Source organism: Geotrypetes seraphini, chromosome 12 (genome assembly GCF_902459505.1).
Source record: "Geotrypetes seraphini chromosome 12, aGeoSer1.1, whole genome shotgun sequence".
NCBI classification, from domain to species: domain Eukaryota; kingdom Metazoa; phylum Chordata; class Amphibia; order Gymnophiona; family Dermophiidae; genus Geotrypetes; species Geotrypetes seraphini.
Genome location: NC_047095.1, coordinates 12,040,887 through 12,063,778, shown reverse-complemented (window position 1 = coordinate 12,063,778; position 22,892 = coordinate 12,040,887). Strand labels below are relative to the sequence as shown.

Here is a 22,892-nt window from a genome sequence, read left to right as displayed (position 1 = left end):
GATATTGTCGGGAAGTCGGCGGTCCTTCGGGGTGGGGGTGCGAGTGGTCCTGCCGGGGGGGGATGTATCGGACGTCGGGGAGTCGGCCGGGCAAGAGGGCTTGGGCTCCCTCTTGCTCCGATCGTGGATGCGGGTGTGGGTGGGAGCGCGTGCGAGCGGTCGTTCGGGGTGGGGGTGCGAGCGGTCCTGCTGGGGGGGTGAATCGGGCGTCGGGCGGGGTGGGAACTATGTTTTAAAACTTTTGTATACCGCGCTCACGCATATAACGCGCGAGGGGTATGCGCGGTAGGTAAAAACACGTATAACGCGCGCGTTATATGCGTGAAAATACGGTAATTGCCGTCTTAGATTTGCAGCTATCATGAAGCAACATCTCATCTTTTGTAGTGTTAACTGCACAAGTCACAAAGGCCACTGATAAATAAAATAAGTGCTCTCAGTACCCTAAAGTGGCTGATTGGCTTAGAAAGTGGTTAAGTGGAAGGAGACAGAGGGTAGTGGTAAATGGAGTTTGCTCTGAGAAAAAAAAAGATGTTTTTAGTGGTGTGCCTCAGGGATCTATTCTTGCTCCATCTCTTTTTAACATTTTTATGAGCGATAGTGAGGAAGGACTGTCTGGTAAGGTTTGTCTCTTTGCAGATGGTACCAAACTCTATAATAGGGTGGACACCCCAGAGGGTGTGGATAGCATGAGGATGGATCTAGAGAACCTTGAAGAATGGTCCAGAAATTGGCAACTAAGATTTAATGCTAAAAAAAAAAAAAAATGCAGGGTTATGCACTTAGGCTGCAAAAATCCAAAGGAATGGTCTTGTATACGGGGTGAAGTCCTTCTGTGTATGAAAGAAAAGTGGGCCTTCGGGGTGATCATATCTGATGATCTTAAAGTGGCCAAACAGGTAGAAAAGATGATGGTCAAAGTCAGATGGATGTTTGGATGTATAGGATGAAGAATGCTATGCAGGAAAAAAAAGAAGTGATAGTGCCCTTGTATAAGTCTCTGGTGAGGCCCCATTTAGAATATTGTATGCAATTCTGGATACCACACCTACAAAATTGGTCAGTGATCTCGGTCATAGAGTAAATGGATACAGGCTTATAGATCTCAATATGTGTGCTCTGGAGGAAAGGTGGGAGAGAGCGGATATGATAGAGATGTTTAAATATCTCCTTAAGAAATTGGAAGGCTGGGTAGATGAAATTCAATGTGGACAAATGTAAAGAGATGCACATTGGTAAAAATATCCAAATCATAGTTACTTGATGCTAGGTTCCACCTTAGGAAACAGCACCCAAGAATAACATCTGGGTATCATTGTAGACACTACACGGAAATCTTCTGTCTCAGCAGTGAGAGACACAATAGTAGTTGGTGGTTCCTATGAGGGCTACTATCGTGTCTCTTACTGCTGTTTTTGATTGATACAAATCTGGACCTTACTTGTTTGTGATATTTTGCCAGATGAAGCTGAACTGAGGTTTTTTCTCCACATTTTTTGGGTTTTTTGGGTTGATGTTTGAGCGAGTGGGTCTGTGCATGAGTGCAGTGAGTGGACCTTGTTGTGTCGTGATGGGTTCCCTGGTTGTTTCCAATAGGGCATACACTTGAGTTCATTGGGATTAAATGATTTGCCCAGGAACAAAAATATTTACCGGTCGATATTCAACTGAAAGGAGGAAGTTCGGATAACACCCGTGGTCAGCGCTGAATGTTGGGCAATTTCCAGTAACTGGCATTTAATATCCAGGAATGGGGGGGGAGTTAGCCACTAAAAATTTAACTAAGTCAATATTCAGCACTGAATGGTTATGTCTATAGCAGCTAAAGATAGGACTGCAATTTACGTGGTCCAATTTAGTTGTTTCTAGCCTCTCAGCACTGAAAATTTTCAGTTATCATGCAATATTGCTGGTAAACCTTTAGCTGCTAACCATGAATATTCAGTGGAAATAACCAGTTATCTTGTCCTGAATATTTGTATTTAATCAGTTAAGTACTATTTAATTAGTCAGTGTCATTTATAGCCAGTTAAATAGTGCTTAATATCAGCCGGTTAACATTTAAAATGTTAAATGCAAAGGACCAAGCATAAAACAGCTTGTAGAAATCTTAAGGCTCTTCTCCATTAAAGAACAGATATCTTTAGTGACTTTATTAGGATAAAAGAGTTTAACTTTTTTTTGTACCCTAACAGTTCTGGAAGAAGAGGATGAAAGACTTCTCAGGAAACTACAAAGCCATGGAATAGAGGGAGATATACAAAGGTGGATAGGCAAATGGCTGGAAAACAGAAAGCAGAGAGTGGGCATAAATGGGAAGTTCTCAAACTGGGAGAAAGTGACTAGTGGTGTGCCCCAGGGCTCGGTACTTGGGCCGATCCTATTTAATATTTATATCAATGACCTGGAAGACGGAATATCCAGTGAGATCATTAAGTTTGCAGACGACACAAAGCTATGCCGGGCAATCAGATCGCAGGAGGATAGCGAGGAACTCCAGAGTAGAGAGTTGCGCGGGGACAGAAATCCCACCCGTCCCCACCCTTCCCCGCCAAAGTCTCACCCATCCCCACCCGTCCCCGTGAGGAATCCCACCCATCCCCACCCGTCCCCGTGAGGAATCCCTCCGTCCCCACCCGTCCCCATGAGGAATCCCCTCTGTCCCCGTCCGTCCCCGCCCGTCCCTATAAACTTCAGAAATAGTTATTTCATTTAATTATGCTACTGAATTAAAGGCTCTGGTAGAGACCCATTTACAAATAAGCAAAAAGACTTTATTAATTTGGAAATATTAATTGGGAAGAATACATACTTTGTGAACGGGTTTCTACCAGAGCCTCTTTTGTTTATAAATTTTTATCAACACAACTAATATACTACTTTATCCTGAAGCAAAAAAAAAGAAATAGAATTCTTTTCCTTCCTTTGTTGCCTGGTTTCTGCTTTCCTCATGTTCTCATTCAGTTCCTTCCATCCACTGTCTCTCTTCCTTCTGCGTCTTCCATTTGCTCTGTTACTGTGCCTCTCCCTTTCTCCCCCCTTCCAAATTGGTCTGGCACCCATCTTCTTCCCTCCGCTCCCCCCATAGTCTGACATCTCTCTTCTTCCCTGCCAGCGTCTTCTCCCCACTCTCTCTTCTCCATTTCCTTTCAGCGTCCTTCTCCCCCCCCATCTTCACCATGTCCTGTCAGCGTCCTTCTCCCCCCTCTGCTTCCCCATGTCCTTTCAGTGTCCTTCTCCCCCCTCTGTCTTCCCCATGTCCTTTCAGTGTCCTTCTCCCCCTCTGTCTTCCCCATGTCCTTTCAGCGTCCTTCTCCACCCCTTTGTATTCCCCATGTGCTTTCAGCGTCCTTATCCCCTCCCCGTCTTCCCCATGTTCTGTCAGCTTCCTTCTCCCCCTTCTGTCTTCCACAAATGCTTTCAGTGTCCTTCCTCCCCATCTTCCCCATGTCCTGTCAGTGTCCTTCTCCCCCTTCTGTCTTCCACAAATGCTTTCAGTGTCCTTCTCCCCCCCCCCCGTCTTCCCCATGGCCTTTCAGCGTTCTTCTCCACCCTCCTTCTCTCCCGCCCCGGGTGCAGCACAGCCGGCCAGGTCCCCTTACTTTTGTGGCGCTTCCCCGACCGACCGAATGACAACAGCCCCGGTCTGACAAACCTCCCTGCCCTTAACCGTGAATCTAAATTTCCTTCTTACAGCTGCTGTAAGAAGGTAATTTAGATTTGCGGTTAAGGGCAGGGAGGTTTGTCGGACCAGGGCTGTTGTCGGTTGGTCGGGGAAGAACCACAAAAGTAAGGGGACCTGGCCGGATGTGCTGCACCCGGGGCGGGGCGGATCGCCCCCCTCCCTTGGTAGCCACTCGAGCCGCGAGGCTACTCCTCCTTACCTACCCTGCCTGCAGCACAGAGCCGAACGGAAGTCTTCCCGACGTCAGCGCTGACGTCGGGAAGACTTTCGTTCGGCTCTGTGCTGGAAGCAGAGCAGGTAGGGAGAAAAGCCGCGCGACTTAGTACATACAGCCCCGCAGGAACCCCGCGACCCTCGGAGGCGTCCCCACGGGATCCCCGCGACCCTAGGGGGCGTCCCCATGGGATTCCCGCGACCCTAGGGGGACCCGAAGGGGGACCTAGGGATGCCCGCGGGTCCCGCAGGATTCCCATCGTCCCCGTTCCTGTGCAGCTCTCTACTCCAGAGCGACTTGTATCAGTTAGAGAAATGGGCAGAGCAATGGCAGATGAAGTTCAACGTGAAGAAATGCAAAGTAATGCATTTAGGTAGTAAGAATAAGGAACACAAGTATAGAATGTCAGGCGCAACTCTGGGTAAGAGCGAACAAGAAAAGGACCTGGGTGTACTGATAGATAGGACCCTGAAGCCATCGGCACAATGCGCGGCAGCGGCAAAGAAAGCAAACAGAATGTTAGGCATGATAAAGAAAGGAATCACGAGTAGATTGAAGAAAGTCATAATGCCGCTTTATAGAGCAACTAGTCTTTAAGCCCGTTACATTAACGGGTGCTAGAATATATGTTTGTTTGTCTTTCTTTATTTCTGTCTCTCTCTGCCGCTGACTTTCTTTCTTTCTGTCTCTCTCCCTGCCCCTGTCTCTTTTTTCTTTCCTTTCTGTCTCCCTCCCTCCCACTATCTGTCTTTCTTTCTCTCCCCACTACTTTCCGTCTGCTCCCCTTGTCCCTCAGACTTCCATTCAGCGGCTGTCCCTCCTCTCCCCCACACTTGCATTCAGTGTCTATCTCCCTCTCTCACCCCTTTTATCTACTGTTCACCCTCTTGTTTTTCCCCTTCCATTCACTGCCCTCTCTTCTCTTTTCATCCAGTGTCCGCCTTCTGTCTCTCTCTGTTCCATATGGCATCTCCTCCTTCCTTTCCCCCTTCCCCCTTCCTTTTCACTTGGTGTGGCATACCTTCCTCCTTCCCTGCATGCCCTGCCATGTCTTCTTCCCTCTAAGCCATTCTCTCCCCCTCTGCTCCCTTTCCTCCTTGAACTTCATCGAGCAGCAGCAGCATTCATAATTCATTGCTGTTGTCAGGCTTCAGGTCTTCCTCTCTGGCCGGTCCTGTCTTCATGAAAAAAGGAAGTAGGCAGGACCCGCCAGAGAGTAAGGCCTGAAGTTGGCAAGAGCAGCAAATTTTAAATGCTGCTGCTGCCCGAAGAAGCCAGGCCTTAACAACACAGCTTCCTCTGGCAGCCGCGAGTGCGAGGTAGGGATACCGCTGGACTACCATGTTTAAAAAAAAACCAAAACAAAACAACTTACCAACGATGGCGGCAGTGGGGGAGGGGGGGCGGTTTGAAAAGCCATCGGCCGTGAAGTACGCCACCTGCATACTTCACGGCCGACGGCTTTTCCGGACTTTAAAAACTTAGCGATGGCGGCAGTGCTCGGGAGGATTTGAAAAGGTGCCGCGGCTCCTCTGTCTAGTTTAAGTCCGAGGTAGGGTGAGAGGAGCCGACACGGAGAGCAGGAAGTCCAGCGCTAGCGGCAAGTGGTAGGTGCTTGAAACTTAAGTAAAGCTGGGGACTCGCACATGCGCACTCCTGCTTGGCCGCGGACCTACAGAACATGGAACAGGGATTTCAGATCACGAAAGTTGGAGTGCGCATGCGCGGCTAGCGTTTTATTATATAGGATGGTCAGACCACACTTGGAATACTGTGTCCAACATTGGTCTCCCAACCTAAAGAAGGATATAAAACTGCTGGAGAGGGTGCAGAGACGAGCAAAAAAGCTAATAAGAGGTATGGAGAACTTGGAATATGAGGAACGACTCAAGAAACTGGGACTGTTCTCCCTTGAGAAGAAGAGGCTGCGAGGGGACATGATCGAGACGTTCAAAATACTGAAAGGCATCGATAAAATAGAGCAGGAAAATAAATTATTTACATTGTCCAACGTGACACGGACAAGAGGACATGGTTTGAAGCTAAGGGGGGACAAGTCCAGGACAAATGTCAGGAAGTTCAGCTTCACGCAGCGAGTGGTAGACGCCTGGAATGCTCTCCCAAAGGAGGTTATTAAGGAATCCACTGTGCTAGGATTCAAATGCAAATTAGATGCATATCTCCTTACGAGAGGCATAGAGGGATATGGGTGACTAAAACTACATCAGGTGTATACCTGACTGGGCCTCCGCGTGTGCGGATCGCCGGACTCGATGGACCATGGGTCTGATCCGGAGATGGCAGTTCTTATGTTCTATCCTGCCAATGATTGACAATGGTAGGAGGAGTCACATCTTGGAGGGAAATTAATGGTATAAATCTCTAGCCAAGGGAAGTTTCCTTTGTTGTTGGCTCCTGCTTCCCTGGCTTTACACTAAACCTGAAGAAAAAAGGATTAGGGGGCAATGATAGATCCTATAAGGCTACTATATTTTCCACAAGTGACCAGCCTACCACCATATTCTTCCAATTAAAAATGGAGAAGTGCTGGATGATGAACAAGCCTTCAGAAATGGGGTGGAGAGACAGAGGGGGATCCTTGAAGAAGTACAAAATAAAGAAAGCCCATCTGAGGGCATTTACACTTAAAAGGGCTCCTAAGGACCTGAATAATCAGATAGGAGATTTACAGAAAAGCTTTCCTCTGGATAGAGGAGTATTCCTGGAGAATAAAACTGCAAAACAATTATTAGGAACTAGTGTTTAAGCCCGTTAACGGGTGCTAGAATATATGGCTGTCTGTCTTTCTTTCTTTATGTCTCTCTCCCTGCTCCTGTTTCTTTCTTCCTTTCTTTCTGTCTTTCTCCCTCCTGCAATTTTTTTCTCTCTCTCCCTGGCACCCTTTGCCTGTCTGTCTTTATTTCTGTGTCTCTCTGGTCCCCTGTCTGTCTTTATTTCTGTCTGTCTCTCTCCCTAGCCTCCTTTGTCTGTCTGTATTTCTTTCTGTGTCTCCCCCCCCCCCCCCACTTTCCTTTGCAGAAGCAGCAGTGCTATTTCCCTTCCCCTCCAGATCCCTGTGAAGTAGTAGCAGCATTTCCCCCCACCCACCCCCCATTCCCTTCTCTCCCCCCCCCACTTTCCTTTGCAGAAGCAGCAGCGGTATTTCTCTTTCCCTCCAGGTCCTTGCTGAAGCAGTAGCAGCATTTTCCCCCACCCCCCATTCCCTTCTCTCCCCCCCACTTTATTTTGCAGAAGCAGCTGTGATATTTCCCTTCCCCTCCAGATCTCTGAGAAGTAGTAGCAGCATTTCCCCCCACCCACCCCCCATTCCCTTCTCTCCCCCCCCACTTTCCTTTGCAGAAGCAGCAGTGCTATTTCCCTTCCCCTCCAGATCCCTGTGAAGAGGTAGCAGCATTTCCCCCCACCCACCCCCCCATTCCCTTCTCTCCCCCCCCTCACTTTCCTTTGCAGAAGCAGCAGCGGTATTTCTCTTTCCCTCCAGGTCCTTGCTGAAGCAGTAGCAGCATTTTCCCCCACCCCCCATTCCCTTCTCTCCCCCCCCACTTTATTTTGCAGAAGCAGCTGTGATATTTCCCTTCCCCTCCAGATCTCTGAGAAGTAGTAGCAGCATTTTCCCCCACCCACCCCCCATTCCCTTCTCTCCCCTACCACCACTTTCCTTTGCAGAAGCAGCAGCGGTTTTCCCTTCCCCTCCAAGTCCCTGCTGAGTAGTAGAAACATTTTCCCCCACCCCCCATTCCCTTCTTACCTTGAGCTGCCTTGCTCCGTTCGGCCCCTCCCCCTTCCCTTCCCGTGTGCTGGCCTGCTGCGGCTGAAGGTTTTTTTCGGCGACTCCTCCTGTTAAAACTCCCCCCCCTCCTCCTCCCGCAACCGCTCCTGTTCAAAGCGGCCTGCTGAGGTTCGCGGCCGCTGTAACGAACCTCGCAGGCCGCTCTCCATCTCGGTAGCGTGTTCCCTCTGACGCGATTGCGTCAGAGGGAACGTGCTACCATGTGGAGAGCGGCCTGCGAGGTTCGTTACAGCGGCCGCGAACCTCAGCAGGCCGCTTTGAACAGGAGCGGTAGCGGCTGTTGCAGGAGGATTTGGGGGGGGGGAATTCTTGAGCGGCGGCAGGACCATGAGGCGGGATTGAGTTTTTCGGCTTCCCCTATCTGGGGAAACCGCCGTGCCGAACTGAGCTGCGGTGGGGCCGTAGTAAGCGCAGGGCATGCTGCAGTCTTTGCGGCCACGGACATACGGATCATGGAAGCACGCTGATAAGACTGCGCATGCGCCGCCTACGGTTTTATTATATAGATTATGTCTATCAGGAATGATGTCTATAAGAAAACCTACTAAAGATTTTTACTGTTAGTTATTAAATTATTATTTACTTCTGCCTGTAAATAGTTGATGTTAAGAAGTTGTTCCATTGTTTGCCTGAGTAGCATAGGTTTAAGTAAATCTTTCTTGGGGTTCAGCATAAAATCTGTCCCCATACGCCTTATGAAGTAAACCACTGACTGACTAAAAGCAAAAGAGAATTGTGAAATGAATGGCTTACTCGTGAAAGCTCTTTCTGGCCTTGAACTCTCTACAAACTGTAATATGTTACTAACCAAAAAAAAAAAACCCATTGGGCAAGAAAGGGTTACACAATTCAATAGGGAATAATAGTGCTCTCACAAGGCATACAAACTCTAGTATTTTACAAAAGTAACCTGCTGGGCAAGAAAAGGTTACGCAGCTTAATGGAACCAATAGTGTTCTCACCAATTACCAAGCATTGTCTTCTTGCAGTTATATATTTTAGTGACTCACTCAATTTTATCTCATTTCTGCAACCATTTCTCTCCCGCTCCTTTCACTTTATAACTCTCCTGAACTTTGAGAATAAATGCCACCATGTAATGCAACCAGTAATGAATTTGTATATTCAGCTAATATCCTCTCTAGCTCACTTTGTATTGATCTGATGAAAGATAATAGCTCTTTTCTCCAATGTATTAAGGTGATACCATATATACTGTGCTTGATTTATTTCTATAACTCTTTCTTAATAAACTATAAGGAATGCTTAGGTGAAGGCTCAGAATCAAATTGTCTCCTGTCTTTTACAGTTCTATGAATGTCTTCACCCTTAGAAACTGTGCAATTTGTGAGCAAATGGTATCCAGAGCAATGCCAATACCTGTCCCATTTCCCTCATATGAAGAGCACTAAATAATTATGAAGTTTGGGCATCTGCTCTCATAAATGGAGGGCAGTTCAATAATCTCAAAAGCCATTTTATCTCATGGTGACTGAACCAACAAATCATATGTAAAGCTCTTTTCTACCAGTTTCTACTCCCACTGCACATTTTTTTCATCAATAAACCTTGAGTTATCGTTGCAATCAGCAGAATTTTTAGATGCTCTTGTTTTATGTACACACGTTATTCAGGTTTATTGTTCAATTTAGCCATTGCTGGCAATATTTCATTGATAAGGTGGTGGTTGTCAGAGGCTTTGCTCTTACCATGAGAACCATGACAAAGAAGGACAAAGAACTCCTAATTTTCAGAAAGAATTTGTTGAAATGTATGCATAGAGCAGATGCAGAAAAAAAAGAAGCAAATGAGGAAGTCCACTGATTTGGATCTGTGTTTATTTGAAGAATTTCAGAATATCTCATTCCTTAGTGTTAGTTAAGATGATGAGAAACCTATATCATCATGACCCTGTTTCTACTTTATTGAAATTGATAAGGGAGGGGGAAATTCTGTATAAGACGCTGTTTTCTGGAGGCGTCTAAGAAGAGGCTGAGAATCACATCTGCCCTAAGAGACAGATGTCTAACTGGCTCGATTCTCGAACCGGTGCCCATGTCACAGACACCGGTTAGAGAATCATGCCTGATCCCTACCTATCAGATGATCGAAGCACGGGAATTCTCCAGCTGACATCAGCTGAGTGGCTGTGCCAGGAAACCCCTCAATCCCCCCAATGAACTTGGCGGCAGGAGGTATGCCCAATTCCTCCTGCCACCACCCTCGAACCCCCCTGACACTGTCCGCAGCAGGAGGGATGTCCACTCTCTCCTGCCACCGACCCCATCAATCTCCCGAACCGCTGACACTCCTGACACCCCATATACATCCAATTGGCAGGAAGGATACCTACATCCTCCTGCCTCTGGTCCCGTCAATCCCCCGAACCACTGACACTCCTCAACACCCACCCAACACTCCCCAGCAGCCACCCAACACTCACCTGACACTCTGATACTCCCCAACACACCCTGACACTCCCTCACACACTAACATCCCCCATGACTCCTCCTGACCCTCCCCCCTCCCATACCTTTAGGAGATGGCAGGCCCGTCTCTTCCCAGTGCATTCTAGGAAGTGACCATGATCGTGGCCTTTGGTATCTGATCAATCGGAATATCTTAAGCCAGAATGCACTGGAAAGGAGGCCTAAGACGCTGGTTGTCCCCGGTACTTAAGGCCCCCCTTCCCATGTTAACACACCTGAAGACCGATGGGACCGGGTGGACCAGGAAAACCACGTGATCCTTCATCACCTTTCTGTCCAAACATTCCCTGCTGACCTCTTGGACCATGTTCCCCATCGCTTCCCTATAAAGTAAGAGAGAAACATCAATTTTAATTGTAAAGACTTTTTAATAAACTTTTATATCAAGATTATTGTCTCCACATGTGTTGATTTTTTTCTGATAAAATAGACAATAGCTGATACAATTTCTCAGCAGTCTCTCGGTGTTAATCAAATATTACATTTTGTGGACAATAAACTAATGTTAACAAAGCAATAAATATTTAATATCTTGCTAATACTTCTGTCCTAAAACTGCAAATTGGTTCACTTCCTTGGTTATTTTTTCATTTATTTTAGTTGGCAATACTCAAACAACTCAACACTTACGGGCCTTTGAGTCTTTATAAAATAGTACCTAAGTAGGGGCCTAATTGGCTTCTTAATCTACAGGCTCTGTTAGAAAATTACCCTCATATCATGTGCTTTATCTTTATATTTATAGACGAGTGGCCTAATGGTTAAAGCAGCAGGCAGAGAAACAAGGGAACCCAATTTAGATCCTATTGCAGCACCTTCAGACCATAGGAAAGTGTTTGAGGGGCATACATATCAGCATGGGCTACTAATAGAATGGGTTATTTTAACCACTAACATGATATTTTCTTATAGGTTCCATTTTATGCAATGAGATCTAATAATTGAGGTTAACAGTAAAATAACATGGCTTAGCCCATGTTGATAACTTCCTCCCTTAATTCTCCATTGCCCTAGGTGCAAACTTAAGATGGTGAGGCCTCAAGAGACAGAATGTAATAAGCGTTGAGTTGCAGCTATAAAGGTGTGAGCTAAATCCACATCCCATCTCATATACCGCATGGAGTGCAGCAGAGCTGTTTGCACATTGTCCCTTCCTTAAGCATGAGTCAAGTATAACTCATTAAAATTGCTTTTCATGTTTCACAAACATGCAAAAACTAAACTTTCAGCTGCGGCAGTGACTCTGTTAATTGAAATACCAGCACTGACATTTAAGGGGCACTATCACTAAAGAGTGCTAAGCTCTTAACATGTGCATAGTGCACACTAGCAGGTTATCACAGAATGCGTTAAAACTGCTTTGTAGTAATTTGACTGTTTGTGTATGCTAACCTGCACATTAGTTATTTTTAAATAAATATTTTTAGGAGGGTCCATGGATGGAGAGTGAGCATTTTTACATTATCCAGCTAGCATATAATGATTAGTGCACACTAACTAGATTAACACAGAGTTAAATGGGAGGCAAAAAGTGCTCCCACGTTGACTTTATGCAATTGCCACATGCTAATGACAATATTAACACATGACCTGCATTAAATATAATTTTTTAAAAATCTCTCCATCAGTGCCAAATTAAATATGAGCTTTGCATGCAGGAAAGTCCTGTGTTAAAATGCATTAAACTCAGATTTCACAAGGGTGGTTTAAAAAGTTTGGTAAAAAAGCAACTTAAACAATACACAAAACTGCGCTAGTTTTTTTTTTTTAGAGCTGGTCGCGGTGTTTAGAACTCCAGTGCTCATAGAAATCCTATGAGTGTTGGAGTTCTAAACACCGCGACCTAGGTAGCTGATTTGCACAATCTCTCCCATCACAATTTCCCATCTCAATCTCTCCCATAACAACTGATCCCTTAAACTGTTAGCCACTAATCTCCATCTATGTAAGTTCCACTCAATCTGTGGCATTTTCCTATTCATTGTTAACCACATAGAACTTCACGGTCCTGCGGTATATAAACTATTATTAATAATATTATTCTTACCACCATGGCCGGTGCTAAAAATGCTAGCGCAGCTTTGAAAAGGAGGGCCATAGTGTCCATCGAGGGCTATACTCTTAGTCCAGTTTTTTGGTAAGCTATTTTTCCTACAATAGTAAATAGTATTTTTTCCCCAATTATTGAGGCTATTAAGGGTATTTTGTCAATTAAGGTTCCCTTTTATCAAGCCACGTTAGGGTTTTATATCACCGGCCGCTGTGGTAAAAGCTCTGACACTCATAGAATTGCTATGAGCATCGGAGTTTTTACCACAGCGGCAAGCGATTAAAAAACTCTAATCAGGCGTGATAAAAGGAGGCCTAAGTTAGGTTCTTAAGAGGTGCCTTTTATAGAATCAGCCCAATACTGTGCACTGTCTCAAAAGAGTGCACACTATTATCAACAAATGATAAAAATAATTTTCAGATTTTTTTTCTACTTGATTTCATTTGATAACTGCATGCAATGACATACGCTATGGGGCTCATAATAATAATTTTTTAAAAAGTCTAAAAAGCGGCCTAAATGGGTACTTGGACGTTCAAAAAGCCTGATCGTCCAAGCAACCATAATCAAAGCTGGTTTTAGATATATCTAAAACCAGCTTAGGCCTTTCCCCTGCCTCTAAACGCATAGAGCCAAAAGAGGCGTTTTTAGAGGAGGGGAAAGGGCGGGTGGTGGGCAGGAGGTAGGCCAACCTAGACTTAGGCGTACAGCAGGTATAACCAAAACTTTAGGCAGGTTGCCTAGTCGACACTTATACGTTTTGACTTAGACCAAGTCAAAACAGGTATAAGTGCTGAAAAAGGGGCCGCTGAGCTGATTCCTGCAGCTCATCAGCCCCAGCAACCTGCCTATTGCTGCAGGAAAGATGGATCATCTTCCCTGCCGGCGATCCTTACCCCGAAGTGCCGCGGTTCAGAAAGGGGTGGGTGATCACCATCGCTGGCAGGAGAGATGAGCCATCTCTCCTGCAGTGATCAGCCCTCCCACCCCTACAACAATCCAGTCAGGAGGGAGCACAAGCCCTCCTGCCCCATGGCACCCCCGAACCCCCCCCCCGACACTATCGGGCAGGAGGGAGCTCAAGCCTTCCTGCCCTCGACGCAAGGGCCCCCCGAACCTCCGATTGCGACCCCCCCCCCACTGACCCGTGAGCCTCCCGTTGACCCCACGACCCCCCTCCCCATACCTTCAAAATTGTTGGTCTAGAACTGGAAACTGAAATAAGAGATGCCAACCTAGACGTGGTGGCGATATCTGAAACTTGGTTCACAGACGCACATGGGTGGGATATGGCTATACCGGGGTACAATTTACTTCGCCAGGACAGAGAGGGCAGGTTAGGTGGAGGGGTAACACTATACATTAAAGAGGACATCAAAACCACCAGGATCACAGACGTCAAGTACACCGGGGAGTCCCTCTGGGTAAACCTGGCAAGAGGTGGCAAAAAATGCCTGTATCTTGGTGTGGTATACAGACCTCCAAGACAACTGGAAGACAAGGATGCAAAATTAATTGAAGATATAGAGAATATCACTCTACAGGGCGACACTGTACTGCTAGGGGACTTCAACATGCCTGATACAGATTGGAACACATTTTCAGCAACAACCAGCAGCAGCAGGAGGCTTTTGACCTCCATAAAAGGAGTACATCTCAGACAGATGGTAACGGAGCCCACTAGGGCCCAGGCGATCCTAGACCTGGTACTCACCAACGGGGAAAGCGTCTCAGAGGTCTCGGTAGGAGATACGCTAGCTTCCAGCGACCATAACATGGTGTGGTTCAACCTTGGGAAAGGATTCCCTAAATCAAGCACAAAAACAAAGGTACTCAAATTCCAGGGCACCGACTTTACCCGCATGGGAGATTTCGTTCATCAGACGCTGCAGGACCAAGCAGAGACCGGTAATGTGGAAACTATGTGGTCGTACCTGAAATCATCCATACACGAAGCAACTAATTGCTACATTAAATCAGTAGATAAACGGCAAAGAAACAACAAACCCCAATGGTTCACTGAAGAGATTTCTCACCTCATTAAGGAGAAGAGAAAAGCATTTCTTTCCTACAAACGCACACAGAGAAGAGAAACTAAAGTAGAGTATAAGACCAGATATGCAGCGGTCAAAACAGCGGTTAGGGAGGCCAAACTTCGAGTGGAAGAAACTCTGGCAAAAAACATTAAAAAAGGGGACAAATCCTTCTTTAGGTACATCAGTGATAGGAAAAGGAACACAGACGGTATAGTACGCCTTAGAAGATCGGACGGAAACTACGTGGTGGCGGATTCCAAAAAAGCCGAACTACTAAATAAATACTTCTGCTCAGTCTTCACCTGCGAGGCACCGGGATACGGACCACAGTTGAAGGCAAAACAAAACGTGCAAGACCCGTTTCAGAATTTTGAGTTCACACCTGGGGATGTCTACAGTGAACTAACAAGGCTCAAGGTAAACAAGGCCATGGGACCGGACAATTTACACCCAAGAGTGCTCAGAGAATTGAGAGATGTTCTGGCGGAACCGTTGGCAGTGCTCTTCAATCTCTCACTAAGTACGGGGAAAGTTCCGTTGGACTGGAAAACAGCCAACGTCGTTCCTCTGCATAAAAAGGGCTGCAAGGCTGAGGCTTCGAACTATAGACCGGTAAGTCTCACCTCAATAGTGTGTAAACTCATGGAAACACTAATTAAACATAAATTAGATACGATCTTGAATGAGGGAAATCTCCGGGATCCCAATCAACATGGATTCACCAAGGGTAGGTCATGCCAGTCCAATCTTATCAGCTTCTTTGACTGGGTAACAAGAAGACTGGACTCAGTAGAGTCCTTGGACGTCGTATACCTGGACTTTTTTTTTTTTTTTCCTTTTTTATTAATATTATAAATTATTTAAATTGTATTTCCACCTTTTACCTACATGTTTCAATTTGTATTAATAGAACATAATGATTAGTCTGTATTTTGTCTTATTTGTATTTGTATTTGTCATCCCTGGTTTCTATTGTACATTACAATTATGTAATACGCATTGAAATATTTGATATTGCGTAAAATCAAAATTTAATAAACTTGAAACTTGACTTCAGCAAGGCTTTTGACAGCGTCCCACATCACAGGCTGCTGAACAAGATGAATTTGATGGGGCTGGGAAAGACTCTAACTGCATGGGTTAAAGATTGGCTTAGTGGCAGACTTCAGAGGGTAGTGGTTAACGGTACCCTCTCTAGAATGTCGGAGGTGACAAGCGGAGTGCCGCAGGGTTCAGTCCTTGGCCTACTCCTCTTCAACATATTCATTGGGGATCTGACTCAAGGGCTTCATGGTAAGGTAACCATATTCGCTGACGACGCCAAACTATGCAATATAGTAAACGACTACAATCTACAGGATACTATGGAGCATGACCTGCGTACTTTAGAACGTTGGTCCTCGATCTGGCAGCTGGGCTTCAACGCCAAGAAATGTAAGGTCATGCATCTCGGTAACGGAAATCCTTGCAGAACTTACACCCTGAATGGAGAAACTTTAACCAGGACTACGGCAGAACGAGACTTAGGAGTAATCATCAGTGATGACATGAAGGCTGCCACTCAAGTGGAAAAGGCTTCATCTAAAGCACGGCAGATGATAGGTTGTATCAAGAGAAGCTTTGTCAACAGGAAGCCTGAAGTCATGATGCCATTGTACAGAGCCATGGTGAGACCTCATCTGGAATACTGTGTGCAATTCTGGAAGCCACATTACCGTAAAGATGTGCTCAGAATTGAATCGGTTCAGCGGATGGCCACCAGGATGGTCTCGGGGCTAAAGGGTCTCCCGTACGAAGAAAGACTGAGCAAATTGCAGCTCTACACTCTCGAAGAGCGTAGGGAGAGGGGAGACATGATTGAGTCATTTAAGTACATCACAGGACGGGTCGAGGTGGAAGATGATATCTTTCTTCTCAAGGGACCCTCGACCACAAGAGGACATCCGCTCAAACTCAGGGGAGGGAAATTTCGTGGAGACACCAGGAAGTACTTCTTCACGGAGAGAGTGATCGAGCATTGGAACAAGCTTCCAGTGCAGGTGGTCGAGGCATGCAGCATCCCAGACTTCAAGAACAAATGGGATACCTATGTGGGATCCCTACGAGGGTCATGCCAAGGGATAGGATCACTAGGGTATGAACTTGAATGAGCGGGTCAGTAGAGTGACAGTATAAATACAATTATACTTTAGGGGGTCAGTAGACTTAAGAGGGTGGGTAAATAGTGTGGGCAGACTTGATGGGCTGTAGCCCTTATCTGCCGTCATCTTTCTATGTTTCTATGGACGGGTGCCAAGCCCGTCCGTCTGACAGGCCAGCCATCATTGAATGGCTGGCCTTAGAGCCTGATTGGCCCAGGCGGCTCAAATCCTGTCCACAGGTGGGGCCCGAGACGCCTGGGCCAACCGGAATAGGGCCAGTAGGCTTAGGCCTCTCCTGTGGGCGGGATTTGAGCCATCTGGCCAATCAGGCCCTAAGGCCAGCCATTCAACGATGGCTGGCCTGTCAGACAGACGGGCTTGGCACCCGTCCATCCGACCAACGATTCTGAAGGTACAAGGAGGGGGGTGGGGTGGGGTGGTCGTGGGGTCAGTGGGGGGGTTGCGGGTCGGTGGGGGGCAATTGGGGATTTGGGGGGATCCTTGCATCGAGGGCAGGAGGGCTTGGGCTCCCTCCTACCTGATAGTGTTGGGGGGGGGGGGTTCGGGGGTGCCGGGGAAGGAGGGGGGATTCTACTGCCCGGATCATTGGGGGGGGAGGGGGGATTCTGTAACCAGTGTTGTTTTTGACAGACACTGGTTACAGAATCCAGCTTTTAGGCGAAGGACTGGCTCCTCCTTCGCCTAAAAGCTCCTGTTTTGGGCGTTTGGGAGTTAGGCTTTTTTTAGGTTGATTATATGGTGTTAGTGTAGACGTAGTGGTGTTCTGGGCGTTTAAACAGCTGAACTTAAGAGGCCGGCCATTATGGCCTTTATCAAAAAAACTTCTTTTTAGACGTTTTTTTTTTTTTTTGATAATGGACATTTTCCCTGCTTCTACTTTCAATGTTTAAGGCCTTAGGCCAAAAGGGGAGTTAGACTTTTTTTTTTTTTATTATGCCCCTCCACGCCACTGGCATTTCCCATATAGTTTCAAACAAATGCCCATCCCTATATGATCCAATTTGGAGATAACATAATAGTGTTTTGGTGTGCTCTATAAATGACTTTACTCACTGCTGGACCAGGTGCTCCAATGGGACCTTGAAGACCAGGTGCACCAGGAGGCCCCTGGAAATAAAAAGAAATGACAATGAAATCTTTGAACTGTGAATTTTAAGAGACATGCAAGTACATTAATCATATTCATGCACTACACTAAACAAAATGTAATATTTTTAAAAGGATTATGTTTATTTTGTATTTGATATACAGTACCACCTTACTGTTATAGGCTGTTATAGGGTAAAACACCCTCCAGGGATTCAAGACAAAGTTAGACAAGTTCCTGCTGAACCAGAAAGTATGCAGGTAAGGCTAGTCTCAGTTAGGGCACTGGTCTTTGAACTAAGGGCCGCCATGTGAGCGGACTGCTGAGCACGATGGACCACTGGTCAAACCCAGCAGTGGCAATTCTTATGTTTATCCAATGAATGGGTCAAGGTAGTGCACAAAACCTATAAAATCATAAAACAAGAGTAAAGAGCCCTAATAAAAAAAACAGGATAGAAGCAATCAAACACACATGATAGGCACAAGCACTCTCAAGCTGCTGTGATGTCAGAGATTGTTGGCTGGACACCAGCTTGTCCAGTCAAATCTTGAGAAGCTTCATGAAAAAATGAAATGCTACTTTAATTTTTTGAAAGCAATGTTCAGAGCGAATATGAACAAATATTCCATTAGTTTGTAATAAGAAAAACAAAAATAAAACAAGCCCAAAATCTCTCCACATTGGTACAGTCATGAATTGTTTAGACATGTCTGCAGTCAGGAGAAAGGACAAATCTCTACCCTAAGGGGGCTTGAAGCAGGTCCAGGAGAAGTAACTGGGGCCTGACATAAAGGGAAAAGAGTTTCCCAATATCAATGTCTCCAGTTCAAAGCTAGGAAGTTGTACTTGGAGTGGAAGTAAGATCCCCAGGGGGCATTGGGAACTTAGGGAAGAGTGTGCATGTTCTCACAGCCATATGGTCTTAAGTAGAGACATGTGGTGGTATATATTGTATATGTGTGTGTAGTGCTTGTGGTGCTGGTAGGGGAGGGGGGTTACCAAACGTTTGGTAAAACCCGGACATGTTCTCTTTTTAGAGTATGGACTTTCCAAAACCCAGCAGTTTGTCCAGGTTTTAGAAAGTCCCAAACTCCGGCCACATCTGGAGGGCCTCCGAGCATGCACGAATGATGTCACACACATCTGCGCATGCTCGGATGCCCACCAGATGTAGCCCAGAGCTCGGGAAAGAAGAGATAAGGTTTTGTGGGAGTGAGGCTGAGGCATAATGGAGTGGGGCTGGGGGTAGAATAGGGCAGGATCATGTGTCCAGGATTTTTCGTCACTAAATATGATAACCCTAAAGCACAGTTACTTACCTGTAACAGGTGTTATCCAGGGACAGCAGACAGATATTCTCATAGATGGGTGATGTCATCTACAGAGCCCGATATGGACAGTGCTAAAGTCTACTGTCACTTTAAGCTTTAGCAAAGCTTCGAGACTGCCCACACCAAGCATGTGTGAGTGCCTTCCTGCCCAATACCAGCTCGCGAGGTCATCAGTTCTATGCCCAACTACAGAAGCCATCTAGGGGAGGTGTGTGGGCTGTGAGAATATTTACCTGCTGTCCCTGAATAACACCTGTTACAGGTAAGTAACTGTGCTTTATCCCAGGACAAGCAGGCAGCATATTCTCATAGATGGAACTCCCTAGCTTAACTGAAAAGTATGGAGGGAGAATTGGCCTTCCAGAAGAAAATAAATTCCGTAGCACTGCTTGGCTGAACTGACCATCTTTTCTGGAATAGCTTTCCAGACAGTAGTGAGATGTAAATGTGTGAATTGAGGACCAAGTAGCTGCTTTGCTAATATCCTCAATGGGAGTAGAACACAAAAAGGCCTCTAATGCCACCATAGCTCAGATATTGTATGCTGTAACACGTCCCTTGAATGGCAGCCCAGCCTGAGCATAGCTAAAAAGAAATGCATGTCACTAACGATGTGGAAATAGTTCATTTAATTAGAGGCACTCCTAATCTGTTAGGGTCAAAAGAGATGAACAGTTGAGGTAAAGACCTGTATAGCTTAGTCCTTTGTAAATAGTAAGCCAAGGCATGTTTACAGTCAACGTGAAAGAGCCATTTTCCCAGGATGAGAATGAAGCTTTGGAAAAAAACAGGGAACACAATGGATTAAGGTGAAATTCTGTGACTACTTTTGGAAGGAATTTAGGATAAGTTCTGAGGACCACCTTGTCGTGATGAAATACTGTATAAGGTGGGCCACAAACTAATACTTGAAGTTCACTCACTCATTCAGCTGAGGTGACACAGATCAAAAAGACTGCTTTCCAAGTGAGATACTTAAGATGAGTAGTTGCAAGAGGTTCAAATGAAGGCTTCATCAGAATAAAGAGAACTACACTTGGATCTCAACAACTGGAGGCAGTTTTGAGTGGATGTTTTGAGTTCAAGAGTCCTTTCATAAACCTGGAAATTAGCGGATGAGTAGCTAGAGGTTTATTATTGAAAGGGACATAATATGTAATAAAAATACTGAGGTGAGTTCTGACAGAAGTGTTTTTAAGCCCAGAGTTGGAAAGGTGCAGAAGGTAGTCCAACACTGAAGGAATGGAGATTACACTATGTGGTAAAATGGGTCCACTTGAATCACTAATATTTCTGAGTAGAAGTTGTCTGGAAGCAGCTATAATGGCTTCAACTGGGACAAAAAGATTAAAATCTTCTGAGCTCAATTTGAGAGGTACCAGAGACTGCAGGTTGGGATGTAAAACAGAACGTTGACTCTGAGTGAGCAGAGATGATAATATCTGTAATGAAATTGGATCTTTTACACTTATAAGCAGTAGGGAGAACCAAGGTTGTCTCGGCCACTGAGGATCTATGAGAAACATGGTGGTGGGTTCTCACATGAGTTTGAATAATGTTTTTAGAACAAGAGGGATTAGCGGAAACACATACAGGAACTTGTGTGACCAATCCAGAAGACATGCATCTGCTTCCAGAACTGTCTGGAGTAGAATTGATCACTTTATGGGAGTCAATCAAGGGGACGCAAAAATGTTTATCTGAAGAGTCCACCAAATTGAGAAGATGTGGCCCAAGACCTTAGAGTTGAGAGTCTACTCCTGCGGCTGAAGAAATTTGTTGAGCCTATTGGCCAGAGCATTCTGCTTTTCTTGCATGTATACTGCTTTGAGGAAAATATTTTGTGAAATTGACCATTTCCAGATATGAAAGTCTTCTTGAAACAGAAGAAGAGACCTTGTATCTCTCTGTGTGTTGATATAGTGCATTGGTACTTTATTGTATGTTCTGACAAGGAGAACCTGGATGAGAAGATGATCCCAAAATGTCCTGAGAGTATTTCAGATTGCCTGAAGCTCAAGCAAGTTAAAGTGTACTGCACTCTCTCGAGTGGACCGAACTCCTTGAGTTTGCAGACCATCAAGGTGAGCCCCCTGCAAGTACTCATGGAAACATTTGTCATGAGTACTTGCAGGTGTGGAGGCACATGGAACAGCAAACCCCTGGACAGATTTGCTGGCTGTTACCACCAGTTGAGAAATTGACTTAGAGGTGAGGAGACTTTGTTCCTGTGGGATAGTGGATCTGTGGCCAGAGACTTTTGAAATGCTAGAGTCCATTAGTGCAGATGGGCGAAGGGGTCACATGAACTGTGGATGGTACATGTCCCATGAGACACATTATCTGTCTTGCTGAAATTTTTTGAACAGTAGACATATGAGTGCAGAATTAAAGCAATGTTACCTGTCTCTGCTGGGACAAGCAAGCGCATAACAGATTAGTGTTGAGTACCACTTCTATAAACTGCATGATCTGAGATGGTTGAATATGAAAGCTTTGATAATTTACTTCAAATCCTAGAAGAGCTATGGTCGCCTGCGTAGCTGACTGGACTGCATGAGAAGATGCAGCTTTGATTATCCAGTCATCCAGATAAAGAAGTACTTGTCATGCAGGAGCAGAAAGAGTTGATGCTATCACAGTTAGGTATTTTATAGATACTGTGCAAAGGCTAGCATCTTGTGCTGAGGAAGGTGATGTCCAACGCAAAAGCAAAGGAACTTTCCATGGGCTAGATCAGGGGTAGGGAACTCCGGTCCTCGAGAGCCATATTCCAGTCGGGTTTTCAGGATTTCCCCAATGAATATGCATGAGATCTATTTGCATGCACTACTTTCAATGCATATTCATTGGGGAAATCCTGAAAACTCGACTGGAATATGGCTCTCGAGGTCCGGAGTTCCCTACCCCTGGGCTAGATGTATGGTGTTGTGTGTATATGCATCTTTGAGGTCTAGAGAGCACACTCACTCATCTTTGTCTACAAGTGGGCATAAAGATCCTAGGTATAGCATGCAAAACTTCTCTTTGGCCAAAAGTTGTTGAGAGCTCGGAGGACGAGAATTAGACGAAAGGCCTCCAATCATCTTTGGGATTTGAAAGTATTGTGAGTAAAAACCCTAATTTTTCTGACAAGGGGGTTCTGGCTCTATGATGTTGAGTTTTAGAAGAGACATAATTTCCTGAAGAAGAAGGGAAGTCTGTTGAGAATTGAAAGAAGGCTCCCTTGGAAGGTTGTTAAAGAGGCATGTTCAAAAAATTACGCACATGAGTAGCACTGGAAAGTGCATGAAGAACCTGGTTGATTCTGCTAAGAACCCGGATCATCCTGTTGAGAATCTGGGTGATTCTACTGAAAATAGGATTGACCCTTTGAAGGTGGATACGCTCTGCTGGTGACAAGTAAGCATTTGTAGAATCTCCTCCATTTTGTCACCAATAAGTGTTTGCCTGAACAAGGAATGTGTGATAGGCGATCTTGGACAGTGATCTGAAAGTCAGAGACACGGAGCAAGGAGATAGATCAGATGGAGTCTGAAGACTCCGGCCTCAGAGAACTTAGGCTCAGGGAAAGTGCATATTAAGAAAGGTTGGAGATAGATATAGAAGAACTGAAATGAAACTGGAGCTAAAGGCGAATGTGTGCAGCAGAGAACAAATTGCATAAAAAGTACAGTGGGATAGGTGTGTGGATTGCAGAGGTAGGTCAATATGGTACCGACACTCTGGTCCACACACTAAAAATCCCCACTTGCAGAAATCAGTGATACACATGGCCAGAGTGCAACAAATGCAGTTGACTGATGGTATGCATTGTCTTACTCAATGCTGAAGATACCTTGCATATATTGAAGCAGCATAGTAGATGCAAGTTGTGAATGGAAAACTTGTCATGCCCATCAGTATATGTTCATTGATAGATAGTACACGCTGGAGATTTAATGCTAGGATGTCCATGGCACTGTCTGGAAGAAGGACTGTGATAAGCAAATGGGAAGGGACATTTCATGGAAGAAACGGTACC

The 22,892-nt window shown here is 45.5% G+C and overlaps 1 protein-coding gene across 1 annotated transcript in view; it reads right to left on the bottom strand.

Annotated features, from left to right (window-relative positions):
• The window catches only part of COL11A1 (collagen type XI alpha 1 chain), a 528,076-nt gene that overhangs the window by 133,333 nt on the left and 371,851 nt on the right, over positions 1–22,892 (bottom strand). The window contains exons 45-46 of the mRNA XM_033916645.1: positions 17,501–17,554; positions 10,415–10,522 (exon numbers count right to left, since the gene is read on the bottom strand). Coding sequence (XP_033772536.1) covers positions 10,415–10,522; positions 17,501–17,554 — 162 coding nt within the window. The remainder of the gene's footprint in view (positions 1–10,414; positions 10,523–17,500; positions 17,555–22,892) is intronic.